We start from the raw sequence: 22638 nt of genomic DNA, 5'->3' as shown, positions 1-22638 counted from the left end.
TGTTTAACTTATATGCAGAGTACATCATGAGAAACGCTGGACTGGAAGAAACACAAGCTGGAATCAAGATTGCCGGCAGAAATATCAATAACCTCGGATATGCAGATGACACCACCCTTATGGCAGAAACTGAAGAGGAACTAAAAAGCCTCTTGATGAAAGTGAAAATGGAGAGTGAAAAGGTTGGCTTAAAGCTCAACATTCAGAAAACAAAGATCATGGCATCTGGTCCCACCACTTCATGGGAAATAGATGGGGAAACAGTGGAAACAGTGTCAGACTTTATTTTTCTGGGCTCCAAAATCACTACAGATGGTGACTGCAGCCATGAAATTAAAAGACACTTACTCCTTGGAGGGAAAGTTATGACCAACCTAGATAGCATATTCAAAAGTAGAGACATTAGTTTGCCAACAAAGGTTTGTCTAGTCAAGGCTATAGTTTTTCCTGTGGTCATGTATGGATGTGAGAGTTGGACTGTGATGAAGGCTGAGCACCGAAGAATTGATGCTTTTGAACTGTGGTGTTGGAGAAGACTCTTGAGAGGCCCTTGGACTGCAAGGAGATCCAACCAGTCCATTCTGAAGGAGATCAGCCCTGGGATTTCTTGGGAAGGAATGATGCTAAAGCTGAAACTCCAGTACTTAGGCCACCTCATGCGAAGAGTTGACTCATTGGAAAAGTCTCTGATGCTGTGAGGGATTAGGGGCAAGAGGAGAAGGGGACGACAGAGGATGAGATGGCTGGATGGCATCACTGACTCGATGGACGTGAGTCTGGGTGAACTCCGGGAGTTGGTGATGGACAGGGAGGCCTGGCGTGCTGCGATTCGTGGAGTCGCAAAGAGTCGGACACGACTGAGTGACTGATCTGCTCTGAATGGTTCCATTGACATTTTATGATATTCAGTTTGAGTTGGCTGTTTATAACCATAGAAATTTCATTTTTCCAGGAATCTGAAAATAACTTTTGTTTACTTGTTATCTTATAGACTGGGAATCCAGGTGTGAAACCAAGAAGCTACCATCAACAAGATAAATTTATGAACTAGAAGCATCTCAATGGGAAATAATAGAAGAACTTACAAGCCATAAGTATGAGTACAAAAGTTTTCAAAATGATAGGGAATGCGGAGACCAGTTTGAAAGCCAACTAGGAAATAAAGAGGTTTCTAGACAACTAGTAATCTATGAAGAAATGGCTAATTTTAGTCAGACTATATCCTTTACATTACAACAGAGATGTCATTCATCTGAAAAATTCGATGAATATAAAGCATGCAGAAAATATTTTATCCTTGGCTTTCACCAAACTGAACATCAGAAAAATCATTCTGATAAAAAATTCTATGAATGTAAATAATGTGGAATGGCCTTTATTAAGGACTCACAACTTACTTACCATCAGAGAGTTCACGTTCCTAAGAAACTCTATGAATGTAAGGAATGTGGAAAAGCCTTCATTTGTGCTTTGCAACTTATTTATCATCAAAGAATTCATACTGGAGAGAAACTTTATGAATGTAAAGATTGTCAAAAAGCCTTTATTCGTGCCTCACAACTTACTTATCATCAAAGAATTCACACTGGTGGAAGACCCTATGAATGTAATGAATGTGAGAAGGCCTTTTGTGGCTTGCAACTTACCATCAAAGAGTTCATACTGGTGAGAAACCCTATCAGTGTAAGGAATGTGGAAAAGCCTTTAATCGTGGCTCCCTCCTTACTCGACATCAAAAGATTCACATTGGTGAAAAACCCTTTGAATGTAAAGAATGTGCAAAGACTTTTATTTGTGACTCAGAACTTACTCAGCATGAGAGAATTCACACTGGTAAGAAACCCTATGAGTGTAAGGAATGTGGAAAGTCCTTTATTCGTGGTTCACAGCTTACTCACCATCAGAGAATTCATACTGGTGAAAAGCTGTATGTGTGTAAAGAATGTAGAATGGCCTTTACACAGAGTTCACATCTTTCGCAACAGCAGAGATGTCACACTGGTGAGAAACCCTGCATATGTAGTGAATGTGGAAAGTCCTTTATTCATGGCTTTCAACTTACCAGACATCAGAGAATTCATACTGGTGAGAAACCCTATGTATGTAATGAATGTGGGAAAACCTTTCATTATAGTTTACAGCTTTCTCCACATTATAGATTTCATACTGGTGAAAAGCCTTATAAATGTAAAGATTGTGAGATGTCCTTTATCCTTGGCTCACAACTTACTGAACATCAGAGGATCCATACAGGTACGAAGCCACATGAATGTAAGCGGTGTGGAAAAGCCTTTAACTATGGCTCACAGCTTATTCGACATCAGTGGACTCATACTGGTGAGAAATCATATGAATGTGAAGAATGTGGGAAATCATTTATTTGTGGTTCACACCTTACTGAACATCAAAGAATTCACACTGGTGAAAAACCCTTCGAATGTAAGAAATACGGGAAAGCCTTTATTCGTGGCTCACATCTTACTCAGCATCAGAGAATTCATACTGGCGAAAAGCCATATGTTTGTAAAGAATGTAGAATGGCCTTTACACAGAGTTCACATCTTTCTCAACATCAGAGACTTCATACTGGTGAGAAACCCTACATATGTAATGAATGTGGGAAGTCCTTTATTCATGGCTTTCAACTTACTGAACATCAGAGAATTCATACTGGTGAGAAACTATGTGTGTAATGAATGTGGGAGAGCCTTTCGTTATGGTTCACAGCTTTCTCCACATTATAGATTTCATACTGGTGAAAAGCCTTATAAATGTAAAGATTGTGAGATATTTTTTATCCTTGGTTCACAACTTACTGAACATCAAAGGATCCATACAGGTAAGAAGCCACATGAATGTAAGCAGTGTGGAAAGGCCTTTAACTATGACTCACAGCTTATTCGACATCAGAGGACTCATACTGGTGAGAAACTGTATGAATGTGAAAAATGTGGGAAATCATTTATTTGTGGTTCACACCTTACTGAACATCAAAGAACTCACACTGGTGAAAAACGCTTCGAAGGTAAGGAATGTGGGAAAACCTTTATTCGTGGCTCACATCTTACTCAGCATCAGAGAATTCATACTGGTGAAAAACCCTATGAATGTAAAGAATGTGGAAAGGTCTTTGCTTATGGCTCACAACTGTCTCAACATCAGAAAATTCATACAGGTGAGAATCCCTAGGAATGTAAGCTGTGTGGGAAGATCTTTATTTTGTGCCTTGCAACTAAAGCTACATCAGATTTTTCATACTGGAAACCATATGAATGTAAGGAATGTGGTAAGACTTTTATTTATAGCTCACAGCTAACTTACTATCAGAGAGTTCATACTGCTGAGAAACATACAAATGTAACTAATGTGGGAAGGCCTTTAACTGTGTATCACAGCTTAACATCAGAGAATTCATTCTGGTGGGAAGCCTTATAAATGTAATGCATATGGTAAGGACTTTAGATGTCATTCACACCTTACTCAACATCAGAAACCTCATAATGGAGAAAGACTGTGTGAAAAATTAATTTAGTAAATCCTTTCCATGCTTATCCATAACATTTGACTTTCCAATATCAGAAAATACAAAGTATGAATATGAGTATCCTTGTTTATATAAACTCATGAGTAACTTACCTTCAGAGAATTCATAGTTTAAAAAGGCTAGATTAATATAAGTGCAGAATTACTTTCCATCATATTTCAATCTTTGCTAGACAATGATTCATATGAGAGCTCAATCCTAAAAGCTAGGGTTCTCTCATTCAGCATCATTCTCTTGTTCAGCATCATTTGAGCTCCACCTGTCTGGGTGTTTCTTTGGGAAAGTTACTTAACCCCTGTTTGTTTTAGTTTCCTCCTTACTAATACATTGATATCACAAATTTCATGATGGTTTTCTGCAGTTTAAAGGAGTAAATACATATAGAGCCTATAGAAATGTGTACTACATAGTTAATGCTTCGTAATGTTACCTTTTCTTGTAAAGATTACTTTTATTTTGTGTTTTAATCATATTACAGAATTCAAAAGAGAAGGAGACTTTACAAATACAGTGAGAGTGAAGTGTTAGTTATTCAGTAGTGTATGACTCTTTGCAACCCCGTGGACAATAGCTTTCCAGGCTCCTCAGTCCATGAAATTCTCCAGGCATGAATACTGGAGTGGGTTGCCATTCCCTTCTCTGGGGGATCTTCCCAACCCAGGGATCAAACCCAGATCTCCCACATTGCAGGCAGATTCTTTCCCATCAGGGCCACCAGAGACAAATACAGTACACAAGGTAAATCTTTCATCACTTTTACTAAGTGTCAGATAATCATTTTGGAACAAAACATTCTAGTATAATTAATGTGCAATTATACTTCGTTCTGAATCAAAATTCTTACTAAAAGGGAACCCTAAGGGGAGAAAAAATATTTTGCTCTTAAAAATAAAGCTGCTTTTGAACATTTTTGTATAAGTTTTTTGCATGAACTTAAATTTCCATTTCTCTGGTATAAACATTTAAGAGAGTGGTTTAAATGAATGCTTCTCTTACAAGAAATGGACAAATCATTTTCCAAAGTGGCTTTTCCATTTTATATTTCCATCAGGAACATGAGTGACCCAGTTTTTCTCTGTAGCTCTACCAGCATTTGACTTTTTCACTTTTTATCTTAGTCATTCTGATAGGTGTATAGTGATAATCTCTTTGTGGTTGTAATTTCCATTTCCCTAGTGGCTCATGATGATGTGCTTTTTTGCCATCTCTACCCATTGTGGTGATATGACTTTGTCTTTTACTCCTTCATTTTTTAGTTGAATATTTAAAAAAAACACTGTTGGGATTGTGAGCACGCTTTCTTTATTCTAGATGATACTAGTCCTTTGTTAAATACGTAGTTTGCAAAAAATTTTCCCAGTGCATACCTTATCTTTTCATCCTTTTAGCAAGGTCTTTTGAAGAGCAAAAGTTTTTAATTTTGAAAGGTCTGGCTTATTACTTTTTACTTTTAGGGATCTTGGTTTTGGTGTCAAATCTAAGGACTCCTTGTCTAGCTCCAGGTCTCAGAGATCTTTTATGTTTTCCTAAAGTTTTCATGGTTTTATGTTTTGCAATTAAGTGATTCATTTTGAGTTAATATTTGCATATATTATAAGCTTTAGCTTCATGTTCTTGTTTGTTTTGGCTTATGGGTGTCCAGTTGTGTAGTGGGAATTCCTAATAATGTACTTTCAAAGCCTTGAGAAATTTGAGAAATCACAGAAACAGCACCTGGAAACACAGCATATATTAAGAAACTGTGTTAATGATTATCTTTCATGTTTTTCTTAAGAATAATTGCCTTGTTACAAAGCCCAAGGTCAGACCCAGAAGGGAGTATGACTGGGATCATGAAAGCATGGACCTTGGAACACTGGGTTGGCACCAGGCATGATTGCTGCCTAAGCACTTGCCAATTGTTCCCAAGACTAGCCCAGAAGGGAATGGCCTGGAGTAAAAACAAGGAGATCTGGACTATGTCAGTGTAGTCCATGACATTTAGAAGTATGTGATTAACACAGTGTTTGTCTTGAGAAAGATAAGATCTGAGAAAGTCTTGTAGTCTGCAATTAGGAATAAAAGCTGGATTCAGAGTGGACTCTGCACCACCTCAGTCCAATAGAGGCTGCAGGGACCCCTGACCCATTGCACCAGATTTCGTGTTGTCTTCATTCTCATCACTCGCTCCCAGACCATCAGGACAACAATTGGCACCCAACATGGGGCTGGAGCGAAAGACTGCTACCAGAGAAAGAAACTACAGTGATGCAGAACCTGGGACAGTTGAGAGGCCTCTGAAAATTCCCACTGGTAAGTCCTTCAGGCATTTAATCAGGGTTAAAATGGGAAAGCTGGGAGTGCAGAACACTGTCACCCGCATACTTGTTTATTAAGACAGCTCTTGAAGGCGGGAGGAGCTTCTGTTAGTGAAGAGTGATTATTAGAATTGTTGTAAGAGTGGATAAATATTGCTGCTGGTTCCCATCAATAAGGACCTTAGATTTGAAAGTCTGGGAAAAGGCTGGAGCCAAGTTAAAGAACATGCAAAAGGAACTCTGCTCCCTGTTTCTATTTGGAGTATGTGGGTGTTAATTAAGTCAGTACTAGAACCTTTGCAGACTTCTAATTCTTTTGATCAAGGTGATGATGACTCTTGAAAAACCTCAAAGTCCAGAATATGTGGAGTCTGAGGGAAATGGCAAGTCATCTGCAAAACCTTGCTCCCTCAGCTCCCAAGGAGGACGATGAGGGATTTTTTCCCTCTGCGTCCTTCCCCTTGTCCTCCACCACCCACCTGCTTTTGCAGGGAACGTCTTCAGTGCAGAGTCTATGCCCACTCCTCATCTTTCATCCATACAGAAAGGAATTTTGCCAGCACAACGGGAAGGAGGTTTGAAGGCTTTTTGTACTGCCATTCCCGTGACTATTCATGGGAGCTCCTGGTGTCGATCCTAACAACCCTAATGGAGTCTACGAGGTTATTTATGAACCTTTTCCTTTTAAAATCCTAAAGGAATTAAAACAAGCAGTGCAAAATTATGGTGTAAATCCTCCATAATTGGGAATAGTTAAGGGTGTGGCAGAGGCCAATTGCCTCATATCAGCAGATTGGTTGACATTAGCAAAAACACTGTTAGCCCCAGGGAATTTCTTCAATTTAGAACTTGGTGGCAGGATCATGCTGAGACTCTGGCTACACATAATCAGACTCATAGTATGCCTATTTCGTTGTAACAACTTATGGGGATAGGTCCACAGGGGAGAGTGCAAGATCAAATACTTATGAATGATCAAGCCATAGAACAATTGTGAAGGTGTTGCTTGAGGGCCTGGGAAAAAATAGAGTCAAAAAGCCAGACTTCTGTTTCCTTTCAAAAAATTCTTCAGGGGTCTAAGGAGCCCTATACTGAATTTATTACCTGATTACAAGAGGCAATCCAATGGCAAGTTACAAATGCGAGGTGGCAGATGTCATATTATGGCTTATGATAATGCTAACACTGATTGCAAGAAAGTAATGAACCCTTTTAAAGGAATTGCTAGTTTGAATGATTATGTTAAGCTATGCCAGGGAATGGGAACCAAATCCTTTAAAGCTGATTTATTAGCTCAGGCTATCACTGGATTATGACTTTCTAAATTCCCCCAGCACTTGTTTTAATTGTGGGAAACCTGGACATACAAGAGTTGACTGTAAGTTCAAAAAGGGAACTTTCAAAAAGGCAATTCACAAAAGGGGAATGTCCCTGGCCTCTGCCCAGAATGTAAAAAAGGAAATCACTGGGCAAATCAATGGCATTCTAAATTTCATAAGGATGGCTCCCTACTTTCGGGAAACGGCCTCTGGGGCAAGTTCCCAGCCCTGACAAACAAGGGAGCCTATTCTGTTCAGACTCCACAAATGTCTCCCAACTACTCCCGCCAGCAACAACAGTCAGAATTACCATGTCATGTCATGGAATTATCCCCAGCAACCCAAGGAAACACAGCCCTTGATATAAGTAGTAGTCAGGATTTTATTGTTACTCCCGGAGAGACACCAACTATTATTTCAACAGGAATATTTGGACCACTTCCACAGGGGACGGTTGCATTATTGTTAGGAAGATCAGGACTGACTTCCCAGGGAGTTCAAATTCATATGGAGTTATAGACAATGATGAAGGAGAATTGAAGGTTATGGTCTCTATCACTCATCCCTGGAAGGTTTCTAAAGGGGATAGGATTGCTCAGCTTTTAATTCTACCTTATGTGGGTATAGGACATTCAAACAAAAAGCAGGGCTCTGGGGAATTACTTCCAAACCACATAGGCCAGGCTGTTACTTTTCTCACTGAAAAGATTTTGGAATCCAGACCCACTTGTCAAGTCAATGTAAGTGACAAAAACTTTCAAGGTTTAATAGATACCGGAGCCGATGTTTCTATCATCTGCTCTCAACATTGGGCTAAAGCATGGCCAACTAGGCCTGCTCCAATGTCTATTGTAGGTCTGGGACAGGCACAAAGACTAAAAGCGCTATGGTATTGTCTTGTTCAGGGCCTGATAAACAACCAGCTACTATCTAACGTTATATTGCTGATATACCTATCAATCTATGGGGTTGTGATCTTTTGGAACAATGGCATATTGAGATACATATTCCTCCAAATCAATATAGCGAGGTCAGTCGCCAAATTATGTTCAATCAAGGTTATATACCAGGATTGGGACTGGGCAAAAATCAAGATTTTAAGCTTCCCCCTTTTCACTAGTGGCCACTGCTCATATTAATCTTCCTTCACCTACACCCTCACCTATACCTCTTAATTGGAAAACTGATCAACCTGTGTGGATAGAGCAGTGACCCCTAAAACAAGAAAAATTGGAAGATTTACATGAATTAATCAATGAACAACTTAACAAGGGACATATTATTGAATCCTTTTTCCTTTGGAATTCTCCAGTGTTCATTATACAAAAGAAATCTGGTAAATGGAGAATGCTTACTGATCTGAGAACTGTTAATGCTGTTATTGTTCTAATGGGTGCTTTACAGCCTGGCCTACCTAATCCTAGTATGATTCCAAAAAATTGGCATTTGTTTGTTATTGACCTCAAAGATTGTTTTTTCACTATTGCTTTATACCCTGATGATCAATCTAGATTTGTCTTTTTAGTCCCTTCCATTAATTTAAAAGAGCCACATAAAAGATTTCAATGGAGTGTATTACCTCAAGGTATGCTTAACAGTCCCACTATTTGTCAAAATTTTGTAGCCAAGGCTTTATACCCAGTGCCACAGCAATTCCCTCATGCATATATCATTCATTATATGGATGATATACTATGTGCCTTACCTGAAATTGATAACCTGCAGGAATATTTTTTAAAGCTAAAGGAATGCTTGGAATGTGCTGGCTTGTATATAGCTCCTGATCAATTTCAATACACGGAACCTTTTCAGTACTTAGGAAATACAGTCACCTGTACTACAATCAAACCACAAAAGGTACAAGTATGCAGAGACTCAATTAAAATTCTAAGTGACTTACAAAAAGTATTAGGAGATATTAATTGGATTTGACCTAACTTAGGGATTCCAACCTATTCTTTATCCCATTTATTCTATTAAGAGGAAATCCAGAGCTTAATGGCTCCTGACAGCTAACTCCTGAGGCTGAGAAAGAACTAACAATTATAGAACAAGCTGTACAAAACTGCCAAATAGACAGAATAGACCCTTTAGAGCCTTTCCAGTTGTTTGTCTTTCCTACCCCTTATTCCCCTACTGGGTTGATTATGCAAACTCCTTTAACACTTGAATGGATATTCTTAGGTAATTCACAAACAAAATCTGTTACCCCTTATTTAGATGTGATAGCGAGTATAATTCTAAAAGGAAGAGAGTGTGTTCAACGACTTACTGGACAGGATCCCTGCCTTATTTGCACTACACTAACCTGCAAAGAATTAAAACATTCTCTTCAAAATTCATTATCTTGGCAACTAGCTTTAGCTGACTATGTTGGACAAATTGACAACCACTATCCTGATTTGCCTATCTTGCAGTTTTTAAAACAAACAAGATGGATTTTGCCTAGAATTACTAGCGTCAACCCTGTTCCGTCCACTCCTCTCATTTTTACAGATGGCACCAGCCGAGGAAAAGCAGGATATACAGGCGCATTTATGCTAGTTATTAACACCTGAATATTCTGCACAACAAGCAGATTCTGGCTGTTATGCACACATTACAAAATATTCCCCTAGCAGTTAATATGGAGAAGGCAATGGCACCCCACTCCAGTACTCTTGCCTGGAAAATCCCATGGATGGAGGAGCCTGGTAGGCTGCAGTCCATGGGGTCGCTAAGAGTTGGGAACGACTGAGCAACTTCACTTTCACTTTTTACTTTCATGCATTGGAGAAGGAAATGGCAACCCACTTCATTCTTGCCTGGAGAGTCCCAGGCAAGAGTCCCAGAGGAGCCTAGTGGGCTGCCGTCTATGGGGTCACACAGAGTCAGACACGACTGAAGTGACTTAGCAGCAGCAGCAGCAGTTAATATCTTATCTGATTTTCAATACTCTGTACATGTCACTAAACATATAGAAACAGCAACTATTAAGGATACTATCCCATCCGCATTGTATACACTTTTTACAAATTTACAACAGATGATTAGACACTGACAGTTTCCATTCTACATTACTCATATTTGGGCTAGTACTAATTTACCAGGACCTCTAACAGAAAGAAATGCTCAAGCCGATGCCCTTTTACTTCCAATCTTTACAGAGGCATCAGCCTTTTATGACCTGACACATTGTAATTCAAAATGTTTAAAAACCAAGTTTCTTATCACTTTGGCTCAAACTTAACATTGTGCAGACTTGTCCTAAGTGTCAGATGGTTGTGATAACCACCTCTCCAACAGAAGCCGGGGGAGTTAATCCCTGTGGCCTGAAGCCACATCAGATCTGGCAGATGAACGTAACTCACATTCCATCCTCTGGAAAGCTTGCTTATGTGTATGTCATGGTTGATACTAACTCGAAATTTATCTGGGGAACTGTTTGCTCTGGAGAATCTACAAGACATGTTATTTCACATCTGTGTAGCTACTTTACTACTATGGGCCTGTCACAAAATATAAAAACAAACAATGGCCTGGCTTAGACTAGTTCTGCTTTTAGGGATTTTTTAAGGCTTGGTCTATAAAATATCGTACAGGAATCCCCTATAATCCCCAAGGACAAGCTATTGTAGAATGAGCTATAATATATCTTAAAGAAATGTTACAAAAACAAAAAGGAGGAGATGGAATGTCACTTCCCCCACAGCAAAAGTTATATAAAGCATTATTCACTCTAAATTTTTTGCTTCAAGATAATGATTTCACTGCAGAAGAATGACATTTTACAAAGGAACAAAAAGAAATTCACCCCAAACCACCTGTTTGATGGTATGATCCAGTAACGCACACATGGCATAGGGAAATCTGATAACCTCGGGAAGGGGTTTCACTTGTGTTTAGCCAGGTGATTCAGAAACACCTGTTTGGATTCCCTCGCATCATCTGAAACCATATCATGAGTGAACTCCCACAGAAGGATGCTTCGCATAGGACATAGAGCCCCCCCAGTAATGAGTTCCAAGGATCTGAGTCTGAAACAAACATAACATTCCCCTCCCATCGACAAATTGGAACAAGATCCCCACTTGGGGACAGATTAAAAGATTAACACAGAATTCAGAGGAGATCTTAGAAAATAAAGGGAAAGCTGTCACTCCTAACAATCTGGCTGTTGCCACGTTTGCTCTTAGCACCACCACAGTGAGTATACCCTTAGCAACAGCTGAATCTAAAAATTATACTTATTGGGCATACACACCTAACCCCCCATTACTAAAACCCATTGGTTGGGGGGATTCTATGATCCCCATTTATATTAATGATTCTTCCTGGATACCAGGACCTGAAGATACAGACCTTCCTCTTTTTAAACAAGAGGAAGGGGCTCCCTTCGATGTTACTTATAGGTGTGAATCCTGGCCAATTTGTGTAGGCTACAGGATGTCTTAAATTATCTATGCAAGCCTGGCTGTCCACTAATTCTTTAAATAGCAACTCTACTAAGGTTCAGTTACATCTTCTCTCTGGTCTGAGTTTTGCTTATAACAACTCAGAACCCAATAATGACACCAAATCAGACCGACCTTTATGCAAGCATCACAAGCTGTGGACTGAAAAACAAGATTATATTAGTGGGATAATTGCCACAGGACTGAGGGAGTAATTTTGATTAAGGGTTCCTATGGAATTAATATGGGACTGGTCCTCTAAGGAGTCAGTGAGTCAGTCGGTTCAGTCACTCAGTTGTGTCAGACTCTTTGCGACCGCAGCACACCAGGCCTCCCTGTCCATCACCAACTCCCAGAGTTTACCTAAGCTCATGTCCATTGAGTCAGTGATGCCATCCAATCATCTCATCCTCTGTTGTCCCCTTCTCCTCCTGCCTTCAATCTTTTCCAACATCAGGGTCTTTTCCAGTGAGTCGGGTCTTTTCCAATGAGTCAGCTCTTTGCATCAGGTGGCCAAAGTATTGGAGTTTCAGCTTCATCAGTCCTTCCAGTGAACACCCAGGACTGATCTCCTTTAGGATGGACTGGTTGGATCTCCTTGCAGTCCAAGGGACTCTCAAGAGTCTTCTCCAACAGCACAGTTCAAAAGCATCAGTTCTTCAGTGCTCAGCTTTCTTTCTTTCTTTCTTTTAATATTAAAAACACTCTTTATTTGGGTCTGCCAAAAAACAGGGACATCTGCTATCACAAAAATAATTCACATTATTTTGCAGTTCTTGCAACATGCAATAAATCAAGAGGGAAAAAAGGTGTTAAAATCAGAAAGATAGAAAAATTGCCATATTTTATGTCCATCAGCAGATGAATGGATAAGAAAGCTGTGGTACATACACACAATGGAGTATTACTCAGCCATTAAAAAGAATACATTTGAATCAGTTCTAATGAGGTGGATGAAACTGGAGCGTATTATACAGAGTAAAGTAAGCCAGAAAGAAAAACACCAATACAGTATACTAACGCATATATATGGAATTTAGAAAGATGGTAACAATAACCCTGTATATGAGACAGCAAAAGAGACACTGATGTATAGAACAGTCTTTTGGACTCTGTGGGAGACGGAGAGGGTGGGATGATTTGGGAGAATGGCATTGAAACATGTATAACATCATATATGAAACCAGTTGCCAGTCCAGGTTTGATGCACGGTACTGGATGCTTGGGGCTGGTGCACTGGGACAACCCAGAGGGATGGTATGGGGAGGGAGGAGGGAGGAGGGTTCAGGATGGGGAACACATGTATACCTGTGGCAGATTCATTTTGATATATGGCAAAATCAGCTTTCTTTATAGTCCAACTCTCACATCCACACATGACTACTGGAAAAACCATAGCCTTGACTAGACAGAACTTTGTTGGTAAAGTAATGTCTCTGCTTTTTAATACCCCTAAGGGGTATGCAGTCTCTAACTGCTCTCATCAAAATCAGTTCTGCAGTCCTCACAAAAGGCTGTGTTGGCAGGTTGCATAGAGTCTTTGACCATACTAATATTACCACTGATTCAGATCATCCAATTATATGGCATGGTAATGGAACATCACCTCCCTTCCCACAGGTGGATCAAGGAAGAGGGCAAAGAGAAACTTGGAAATTGGCTCTAAGTCTTAAAAAATTCCAAATTTGGGATGGACATTATTCCAATAAAACTATTCATTGACATTTAATACCAGTACAAACTGGACATTTTATATTCAGGTTTTCATGAGAGATCCTTATGTACTCTTGAAAGAAACAATTTCTATCAATGAAAGTGTACAAGAACTTTCTAGCCAGGATTGCAAATTATATACTTGCTTAAATTCTTCACTTTATAACTCTAATCACGCATTTGTTATATTAAAAAGGAGATTGGGAATATGGCTTCCAGTAAATCAAACCAGACCTTGGGAAGACTCCCCTGAAACACATGCTCTTTTAAAGGTTATAAAGAAAGTACTACAATGTTCCAAAAGGTTTATTGAACTCTTTACAGCAGCTATTGTGGGAATTATTGCTCTATCCATGACCACAGCAGTAGCTAGGATGGCACTGCATGAAACTATACAACCAACTACATTTGTACAGCAGTGGCACCAAAATGCAGGTTCTGCCTGGGGAAATCAAACCCACATAGACCAAGAAATTAATGAACAATTGATTTAGAAAATGCAGTTCTCCTACTAGAGGACGAAGTACAAAATTTAAAATTACAAATTCATCTTAAGTGTGATTGGAATATCTCTTCATTTTGTGTCACACCTCATAAGTATAATCAAAGTGCATATACTTGGTATCAATTACCTAAACATTCGACCAATTACAGGCTACTATTTCTAATATGCAGAATGCTCACTTATAATTACTCCCAGAAACTGACTTGTTTGAAGAAATTGAGGAAAGCTTACATGAACTTAATCCCATGATGTGGATTAAAACTTTAGGAGGAGGATTGCTTGGTACTATATCAGGATGTATATTTTTAACTGTTTGGTGTCTAGTCCTCAGATGCATGAGAGAAACCATCTGAGAATTGATGAAGAAAGAAGTTGCTTGGATGGCATATCTACTCCTGCAGAAACAAAAAGGGGAAGATGTAGTGGGAATTCCTAATAATGTACTTTCACAGCCTTGAGAAATTTCCCAGAAACAGCACCTGGAAACACAGTATGTTCGAAACTGTGTTAATGATTATCTTTCATGTTTTAAGAATAATCACCTTGTTATAAACCCCAAGGCCAGACCCAGAAGGGAGTATGACTGGGTTCATGAAAGCGTGGACCTTGGAACATCAGCTTGGCACCAGGCATGAACGCTGATTGTTCCTAAGACTAGCCCAGAAGGGAACGGCCTGGGGTGAACACAAGGAGATCTGGACAATGTCAGTGTGGTCCATGACATTTAGGCGTACCTGATTAACACAGCACGTGTCTTGAGAAAGATAAGATCTGAGAAAGTCTTGTAGTCTGCGATTAGGAATAAAAGCTGGACTCAGAGTGGACTCTGCACCTCAGTCTAATAGAGGCTGCAGGTCCCCTGACCCATTGCACCAGATTTCGTGTTCTGTCTTCATTCTCATCGCTTGCTCCCGGACCATTAGGACTACACAGTTGTTCTAGCACTATTTGTTATATAAAGGCTATCTTTATTGAATTGATTTTGTGCTTTTATGTTTGTTTTATGTCTACTTCTGGATTGTCTATTCCTTTCTCTTGATCTATATGCCAATCTCTCTGCCAATACCACCCTGTCTTGTTTATTGTCATTCTATAGGATAACAATATTGGGTAGAGTGGCTCATCCTCATCCCACTTTACCTTTTTAAAATTGACTGAACTATTCTAGGTCTTTTCATATAAATTCTAGAATAAACTAACCTATATCTACCAAAAAAAAAAAAAAAAAAAATTTTGAGTTTTAATAGAATTTCAATTTGGGGATAATTGATGTTGTTCACTATCTGAGTCTTCCAATCCATGAACATGTCTCTCCATTTTTAGGTCTTTATTGTGGGTTTAATTGTGTTCCCCAAAATATTCAAATCTTAACTCTCAGTACCAGTGAATGCAACCTTATTTGAAAATAGAGACTTTGCAGATACAATCAAATTAAGGTGCAATTGTATTGGATTAGAGTAGGCACAACTCTAATGACCAGTATTCTTATAATAGGGAAGTGTGACCACAAACACATAGGGAAAGCCATGTGGAATGAAAGGCAAGGTTGGAATGATGCATCTATAAGCCAAGGAACACCTTGGATTACTAATACCTATCAGAAGCTGAAAAGGGCAAGAAAGAATCATCCCCCAGGGTTTTTAGAGAAAGCATGGCCCTGCCAATACCTTGATTTTAGACTATGAAAATAAAGTTTAGTTGTTTTAAACTAAATTTGTGGTAATTTGTTATGGAGCCCTAGGAAACTAATATAGTCATTGATTTCTCTTATTGGGATTTGCAATTTTGGGCATACACATCTCATACATGATTTATCAGTGTATAAGTGTTTCATTTTCTTTGGAAAAGTTATAAATGGTGTTTTTGTTTTTACCTATTCATTGCTAGTACATACAAATTGTGTGTGTACATATACGTATATACAAATCGATATACAAATTATTAATATAATTAGTTCTACAGCAAAGTCATAGATTATAATATCAATATAATTTGTATATGGATTACAAATAATTTGTATATTGATCTTGTAATCTATGATCTTGCTGCAGAACTCATTAATTAGTTCTTAAAAGCTTGTTTTTAAAAAAAAAAAAAAGCTTGTTTTTTTAGTACATTCCTTGGAATTTTCTACATAGACAAATCATGTTGGCTATAAGTGGGGACAGTTTTTTTTCTTCTAGTCTATGTGCCTTTTTTCTTTTCTTGCCTTATTTTGGTGGCTATTACTTCCAGTGCTATGTTGAGTAAAAAGTGGTGCAAGCATATGAGGAAACATTCAATCTTTCACCATTAAGTATTATGTTAGCTATAGGTTTTGTGTAAGTGCTCTTTTTTAAATAGAAGGAATTCCCCTCTGTTCCTAACTTCCTGAGGTACTATGTTTTTTTTAATCATGATTGGATGTTGGATATTATCAAATGCTTTTTCTGCAGCAATTGAACTTTTTCTGAGGCAGTTAATCATAGTATTTTTCCTCTTCAACCTGTTAATATGGTGGATTACATTTATTTCTTAAAATGCCAAACCTGTCTTGTATACCTATAGTAAATCCCACTCAGTCATGTTGTATAACTTCCTTGCTGTATTTGATTTGCTAACATTTTGTTGATGATTTTTGTGTCAAAAATTATGAGTTTTTTCCCCTAGTCTTTGTCTCATTTGGGAATCAGTATAATAATGGCCTCATAAAATGAGTTGGGAAGTGTTCCTTATATTTTCTGGAAGAAGTTGTGTAAAATTTGTGTTCATTCTTCAAATGTTTTTGAAAAACTTCCAGTGGAGACAACCTGGGCCCAAGGATTTCTTTTGGGGGAGCTTTATGATACAAATTCAATTTCTTTAATGGTTATTTGGGATAAGTTTCATTTTAGTTGAGATTTAGTAGCCTGTGGGGTTTTGTCTTTGTTTTGGGGAGTGTTTGTTTTGTTTTTTCCCTGCCACAGGGTTTGCAAGGTCTGCTTCCTAACCAGCAATTGAATCTAGCCCATGGCAGTGAAAGCACCAAATCCTAGCCAGTAGACCTCTTCCTTAGTAGTTTGTGTGTTTTGAGAAATTGAGTACAATTAGTTCTACACTTGAAATTTTTCAACACCACTCCCCTAATAAAAATTTTGAAGTTCATTGTGTGAGGCTGGTAGCATAGCCGTAGTTTCAAAGTCAAACAGGAGCAGATAATAATAGATTTTTGCTGTAAATGATAATAAATACTCTAGGTTAAAATATAAATAACATCTAACATACAATTAAAAGAATACAAAGGAATACCACTTTCCAGAATGTCTTAAGATTTAACTTTTCTAGATTAATTCCAGAGTTTAGGAATTATCTTTCTAAGAAATGTTTATGATGGAAAATTGACTTGACACAGTCTCAAGTCATTTTCGTTATCTTAATGTGTGGTTTTGGAATATGATACATTTTTCAAGCTTCTTTGAGGGTGACCCAAATAAAGAAATACATTTTACATGTTATTTCCAGTATGAAAAAAATTTTAATTAATATTTCAAATAATACTGTTTCTTGGAGAAGTTCATTGAAACCACATTTGACTGAATGCTTAATACTTGGCTTAAGACAAATGCACACAAAAACAATTCTGGTATACAAAAAATCTGAGAAATTTTTTCTTTTTTTGATAGATTTTTTAAAATGATTTCAAAGTTTTTTTCATCATGAAATTTGAGGGTTTTTTCCTTGAGGTAGGAACTCTATTTTCTTTTTAGATATAATTGACATAAGTGCTATTTTAGTTTCAGGTGTATGACGTGTTTATTCAATACTTGCATATATTTCAAAATGATCACCAAAGTAAGTCTAGTTAACATCTGTCACTAGATGGAGAAATTGTGGGAAAAGGGAACCCTCCTATACTATTGGTGGGATGTAAATTGGTACAGCCACTAGAGAGAACAGTATGGTGGGTTGTTAAAAAGAACTAAAAACAGAGCTACCATATGATTCAGCAATCCCATTCCTGGGCACATATCCCAAGAAAGCTCTAATTCAAAAGGATACATGCACCCCAATGTTCATAGCGGAAATGTTTACAATAACCAAGACATGAAAGCAACCTAAATGTTCACTGACAGATGAATACATAAAGAAGAGGTGGTACATGTATACAATGGAATACAACTCAGCCATAAAGAGAGATGATAATGCCATTTGCAGCAACATTGATGGATCCAAAAATTATCATCATAAGTAGGTCAGAAAGAGAAAGACAAATACTATGTGATATCTCTTATACATGGAATCTGAAATATGATACAAATGATATACAAACCAAACAGACTCAGAGAGAACAGATTTGTGGTTACCAAGGGGGAGGGGGATACAGGAAGATGGAGTGGGAGTTTGGGATTAGCAGATGCAAACTATTATATAGAGTGGATAAACAAAATGGTCCTTCTGTATAGCAAAGAGAACTGTATTAAATATCCTGTAAAAGGGAATTATCCGGCACTCCAGTGGTTAGGATTCCATGCTTCTGTTGCAGGGGCACAGGTTTGAGTCCTGGTCATGGAACCAAGATATGGCAAGCTGCACGGTGCAGCCAAAAAATTAACAATATCCAGTAATAAACCATAATGGAAAAGAATATGAGAAAGAATATATGTAGACATATAATTAGGGCTTCCCTGGTGATTCAGATGGTAAAGAATCTGCCTGTGATGCAGGAGACCCGGGTTTGATCCCTGGGTCAGGAGTATTCCCTGGAGAAGGGAATGGCTACCCACTCCAGTATTCTTGTCGGGAAATCCCATGGATAGAGGATCCCAGCAGGCTATTGGAGAAGGCAATGGCACCCCATTCCAGTACTCTTGCCTGGAAAATCCCATGGATGGAGGAGCCTGGTAGGCTGCAGTCCATGGGGTCGCTGAGGGTCGGACACGACTGAGCGGCTTCACTTTCACTTTTCACTTTCACGCACTGGAGAAGGAAATGGCAACCCACTCCAGTGTTCTTGCCTGAAGAACCCCAGGGACGGGGGAGCTGTCATGTTTTGGGCTGCCATCTATGGGGTCGCACAGAGTTGGACACGACTGAAGTGACTTAGCAGCAGCAGCAGCAGGCTATAGTCCATGGGGTCACACAGAGTTGGGCACGATTGAGCAACAAACAAGAAAGAAAGATACATATAACTGAATCGCTATTGTACAGCAGAAATCAACACAATATTTTAAATCAACTATACTTAAAACTTTTTTTAAAAAGCATAAAAATTAATTGCCTAATTATCCAACTTAAAATGTGGGGGAGAAAATGGCAATAAACCAAAAGAAAGTACAAACAAGGGAATAATAAAGATAAGACTAAAAAATAAACCTATATACTGGAGAAGATTAACAAGGTCCCAAATAGGTCTTTGTGTTATCATATACCAAAAACTGTTAATCAAGAAATCAATCCTGAATATTCATTAGGACTGATGCTGAAGCTGAAGCTCCAATACTTAAGCCACCTGATGTGAAGAGCTGATTCATTAGAAAAGACCCTGATGCTGGGAAAGATTGAAGGCAGGAGGAGAAGGGGACGACAGAGGATGAGATGGTTGGATGGCATCACTGACTCAATGGACATGAGTTTGAGCAAACTCCAAGAGATGCTGAAGGACAGGTAAGCCTGGTATATTGCAGTCCATGGGGGTCACAAAGAGTTGGACACGACTGAGTGACTGAACAACAACAATCAAGATCATGTACATATTACAGGAAATAATAAATTAATCAACAGATTGAATAAAGACCCTCCCCCATCAGTTCCATACATATACGTTAATCTAATTTATGACTGTCAATAAGAAGGGAGATGATGGCCTTTTCATGTTCTGGAACAACTGGTGTACACACACGTAAATTATACTCTTTTATCTTTCAGAAACTGATTCCAAAAGATTTTATAACAACCAAAAATGTGGAAGGCAAAACAATAAACCTTTAAGAAGATAATGTAGGAGACTAAATTTAAGACCTTGGTGTAAGATATTGATTTCTTGAAACACAAAAAAAGAACAAGTCTTAACATTTTTTTTTCATAAATCTGACATTAGAGAACTTCTACTTATTGAAAGATTCCCTAGAGAATGAAAAGACAAGCTTTCAACACATATGACTAACACAAGATAAACATCCAGAATATTTTTAATAAAATTCTGTAAGACAATTTAAGAAAAAAATGAGCACATAACTTTAATATGCATTTCATATTAGACAAATGGCCAGTAAATATTTCCAGATAAAACCTTAACCTTAATTAGAGAAATGCAAAGTAAAACCAAAATGAGATTTCATCTCATATCCATCTACCAGATTGATCTAAACTTAAAATTCTGACAATTTCAAATGTTAGTAAGGAATAAAAGTTGAAAAATCTCCTTTGGAAAATACTGCATTGTCTAGTAGAGGTGATAATATTTGCATGTTCCAAATACCCTATGTTCAGTGATACAACATTCATAATATACATCCTAGGACAAAGGCCGGCAAACTATAGCCACCCCCCTCCCCAGCTAAATCCTGCCACTGCCTGTTTCTGTAAATAAAGTTTTATTGGAACACAGTTACACTCATTCATTTTTATACATATAATTTTTATTTATTTATTTTTGGATGTGCTGGGTCTTCACTGCTGTGCAGGCTTTTCTCTAGTTGTGGTGAGCAGGGGCTGCTCTCTAGCTGCGGTGCACAGGCTTCTCATGGAGTGGCTTCTCTTGCGGAGCACAGGCTCTAGGGTGCACAGGCTTAATTAACTGCTGCACATGGGCTCAGTAGTTGTCCTTTATTGTGCTCATCTTTGCATGAAATGTTCCCTTGGTATCTCTAATTTTCTTGAAGAGATCTCTAGTCTTTCCCATTCTATTCTTTTCCTCTATTTCTTTGCACTGATCACTGAGGTAGGCTTACTTATCTCTCCTTGCTGTTCTTTGGAACTCTGCATTCAAGTGGGTTTATCTTTCCTTTTCTCCTTTGCTTTTCCCTTCTCTTCTTTTCTCAGATATTTGTAAGGCCTCCTCAGACAACCATTTTGCCTTTTTGCATTTCTTTTTCTTGGGGATGGTCTTGATCCCTGCCTCCTGTACAATGTCACAAACCTCTGTCCTTAGTTCTCAGGCACTCTATCAGATCTACTCCCTTGAATCTCTTTGTCACTTCCATTGTATAATTGTAAGGGATTTGATTTAGGTCATACCTGGATGGTCCAGTGGTTTTCCCTACTTTCTTCAATTTAAGTCTGAATTTGGCAATAAGGAGTTCATGGTCTGTGCCACAATCAGCTCCCGGTCTTGTTTTTGCTGACTGTATAGAACTTCTCCATCTTTGGCTGCAAAGAATATAGTCAATCGATTTCGGTATTGACCATCTGGTGATGTCCATGTATAGAGTCTTCTCTTGTGTTGTTGGAAGAGGGTGTTTGGTATGACCAGTGCATTCTCTTGGCAAAACTCTATTAGCCTTTGCCCCGCTTCATTCTGTACTCCAAGGCCAAATTTGCCTTGGCGTCTACCACACAATTGCACTCATCTCACATGCCAGTTAAAGTAATGCTCAAAATTCTCCAAGCCAGGCTTTAACAGTACGTGAACTGAGAACTTCCAGATGTTCAAGCTGGATTTAGAAAAGGCAGAGGAACCAGAGAGAGATCAAATTGCCAACATCCGTTGGATCATCGAAAAAGCAAGAGTTCTAGAAAAACATCTACTTCTGCTTTATTGACTATGCCAAAGCCTTTGACTGTGTGGATCACAACAAACTGGGAAATTCTGAAAGAGATGGAAGTATCAGACCACCTGACCTGCCTCTTGAGAAATCTGTATGCAGGTCAGGAAACAACAGTTAGAACTGGACATGGAACAACAGACTGGTTCCAAATCAGGAAAGGAGTACGTCAAGGCTGTATATTGTCACCCTGCTTGTTTAACTTATATGCAGAGTACATCATGCAAAATGCCAGGCTGGATGAAGCACAAGCTGGAATCAAGATTGCCGGGAGAAATATCAATAACATCAGATATGCAGATGACACCACCCTTATGGCAGAAAGTGAAGAAGAACTAAAGAGCCTCTTGATGAAAGTGAAAGAGGAGAGTGAAAAAGTTGGCTTAAAACTCAACACTCAGAAAACTAAGATCACAGCATCTGGTCCCATCACTTCATGGGAAATAGATGGGGAAACAGTGGAAACTGTGACAGACTTTATTGTTTTGGGCTCCAAAATCACTGCAGATGATGACTGTGGCCATGAAATTAAAAGATGCTTGCTTCTTGGAAGAAAGCTATGACCAACCTAGACAGCATGTTAAAAAGCAGAGACATTACTTTGCCAACAAAGGTCCATTTAGTCAAAGCTACGGTTTTTCCAGTATACAGGTATAGATGTGAGAGTTAGACTATAAAGAAAGCTGAGCGCTGAAGAATTGATGCTTTTGAACTGTGCTGTTGGAGAAGACTCTTGAGAGACCCTTGGACTGCAAGAAGATCAATCCAGTCAATCCTAAAGGAAATCAGTCCTGAATATTCACTGGAAGGACTGATGCTGAAGCTGAAACTCTCAATACTTTGTCCACCTGATGCGAAGAACTGACTCATTGGAAAAGACCCTGATGCTGGGCAAGATTGAAAGCCACAGAAGAAGGGGATGACAGAGGATGAGATGGTTGGATGGCATCCCCAACTCAATGAACATGAGTTTGAGTAAACTCCAGGAGTTGGCAATGGACAGGGAAGCCTGGTGTGCTGCAGTCCATGGGGTCACAAAGAGTAGGACACGACTGAGCAACTGAACTGAACTGATGTGATATACTAGGATGCATACAGCAGTGCCT

General features: G+C 38.7%; 1 protein-coding gene across 1 annotated transcript in view; it reads left to right on the top strand.

The window, feature by feature from the left end:
* LOC104995304 (zinc finger protein 420-like) overlaps positions 1–4136 on the top strand; it is a 39486-nt gene extending 35350 nt beyond the window's left edge. The window contains 3 exon segments of the mRNA XM_010849167.1: positions 992–1642; positions 1645–2680; positions 2682–4136. Coding sequence (XP_010847469.1) covers positions 1369–1642; positions 1645–2680; positions 2682–3189 — 1818 coding nt within the window. The 5' untranslated portion in view covers positions 992–1368 and the 3' untranslated portion in view covers positions 3190–4136.
* The last annotated feature ends 18502 nt before the right edge of the window (positions 4137–22638 follow it).

Source organism: Bison bison, unplaced genomic scaffold (assembly GCF_000754665.1).
Source record: "Bison bison bison isolate TAMUID 2011002044 unplaced genomic scaffold, Bison_UMD1.0 scf7180017864280, whole genome shotgun sequence".
Classification (NCBI taxonomy): Eukaryota; Metazoa; Chordata; class Mammalia; order Artiodactyla; family Bovidae; genus Bison; species Bison bison.
Note: the sequence above shows the minus strand (reverse complement) of the source record. Positions and strands in the feature narration are given on the sequence as shown.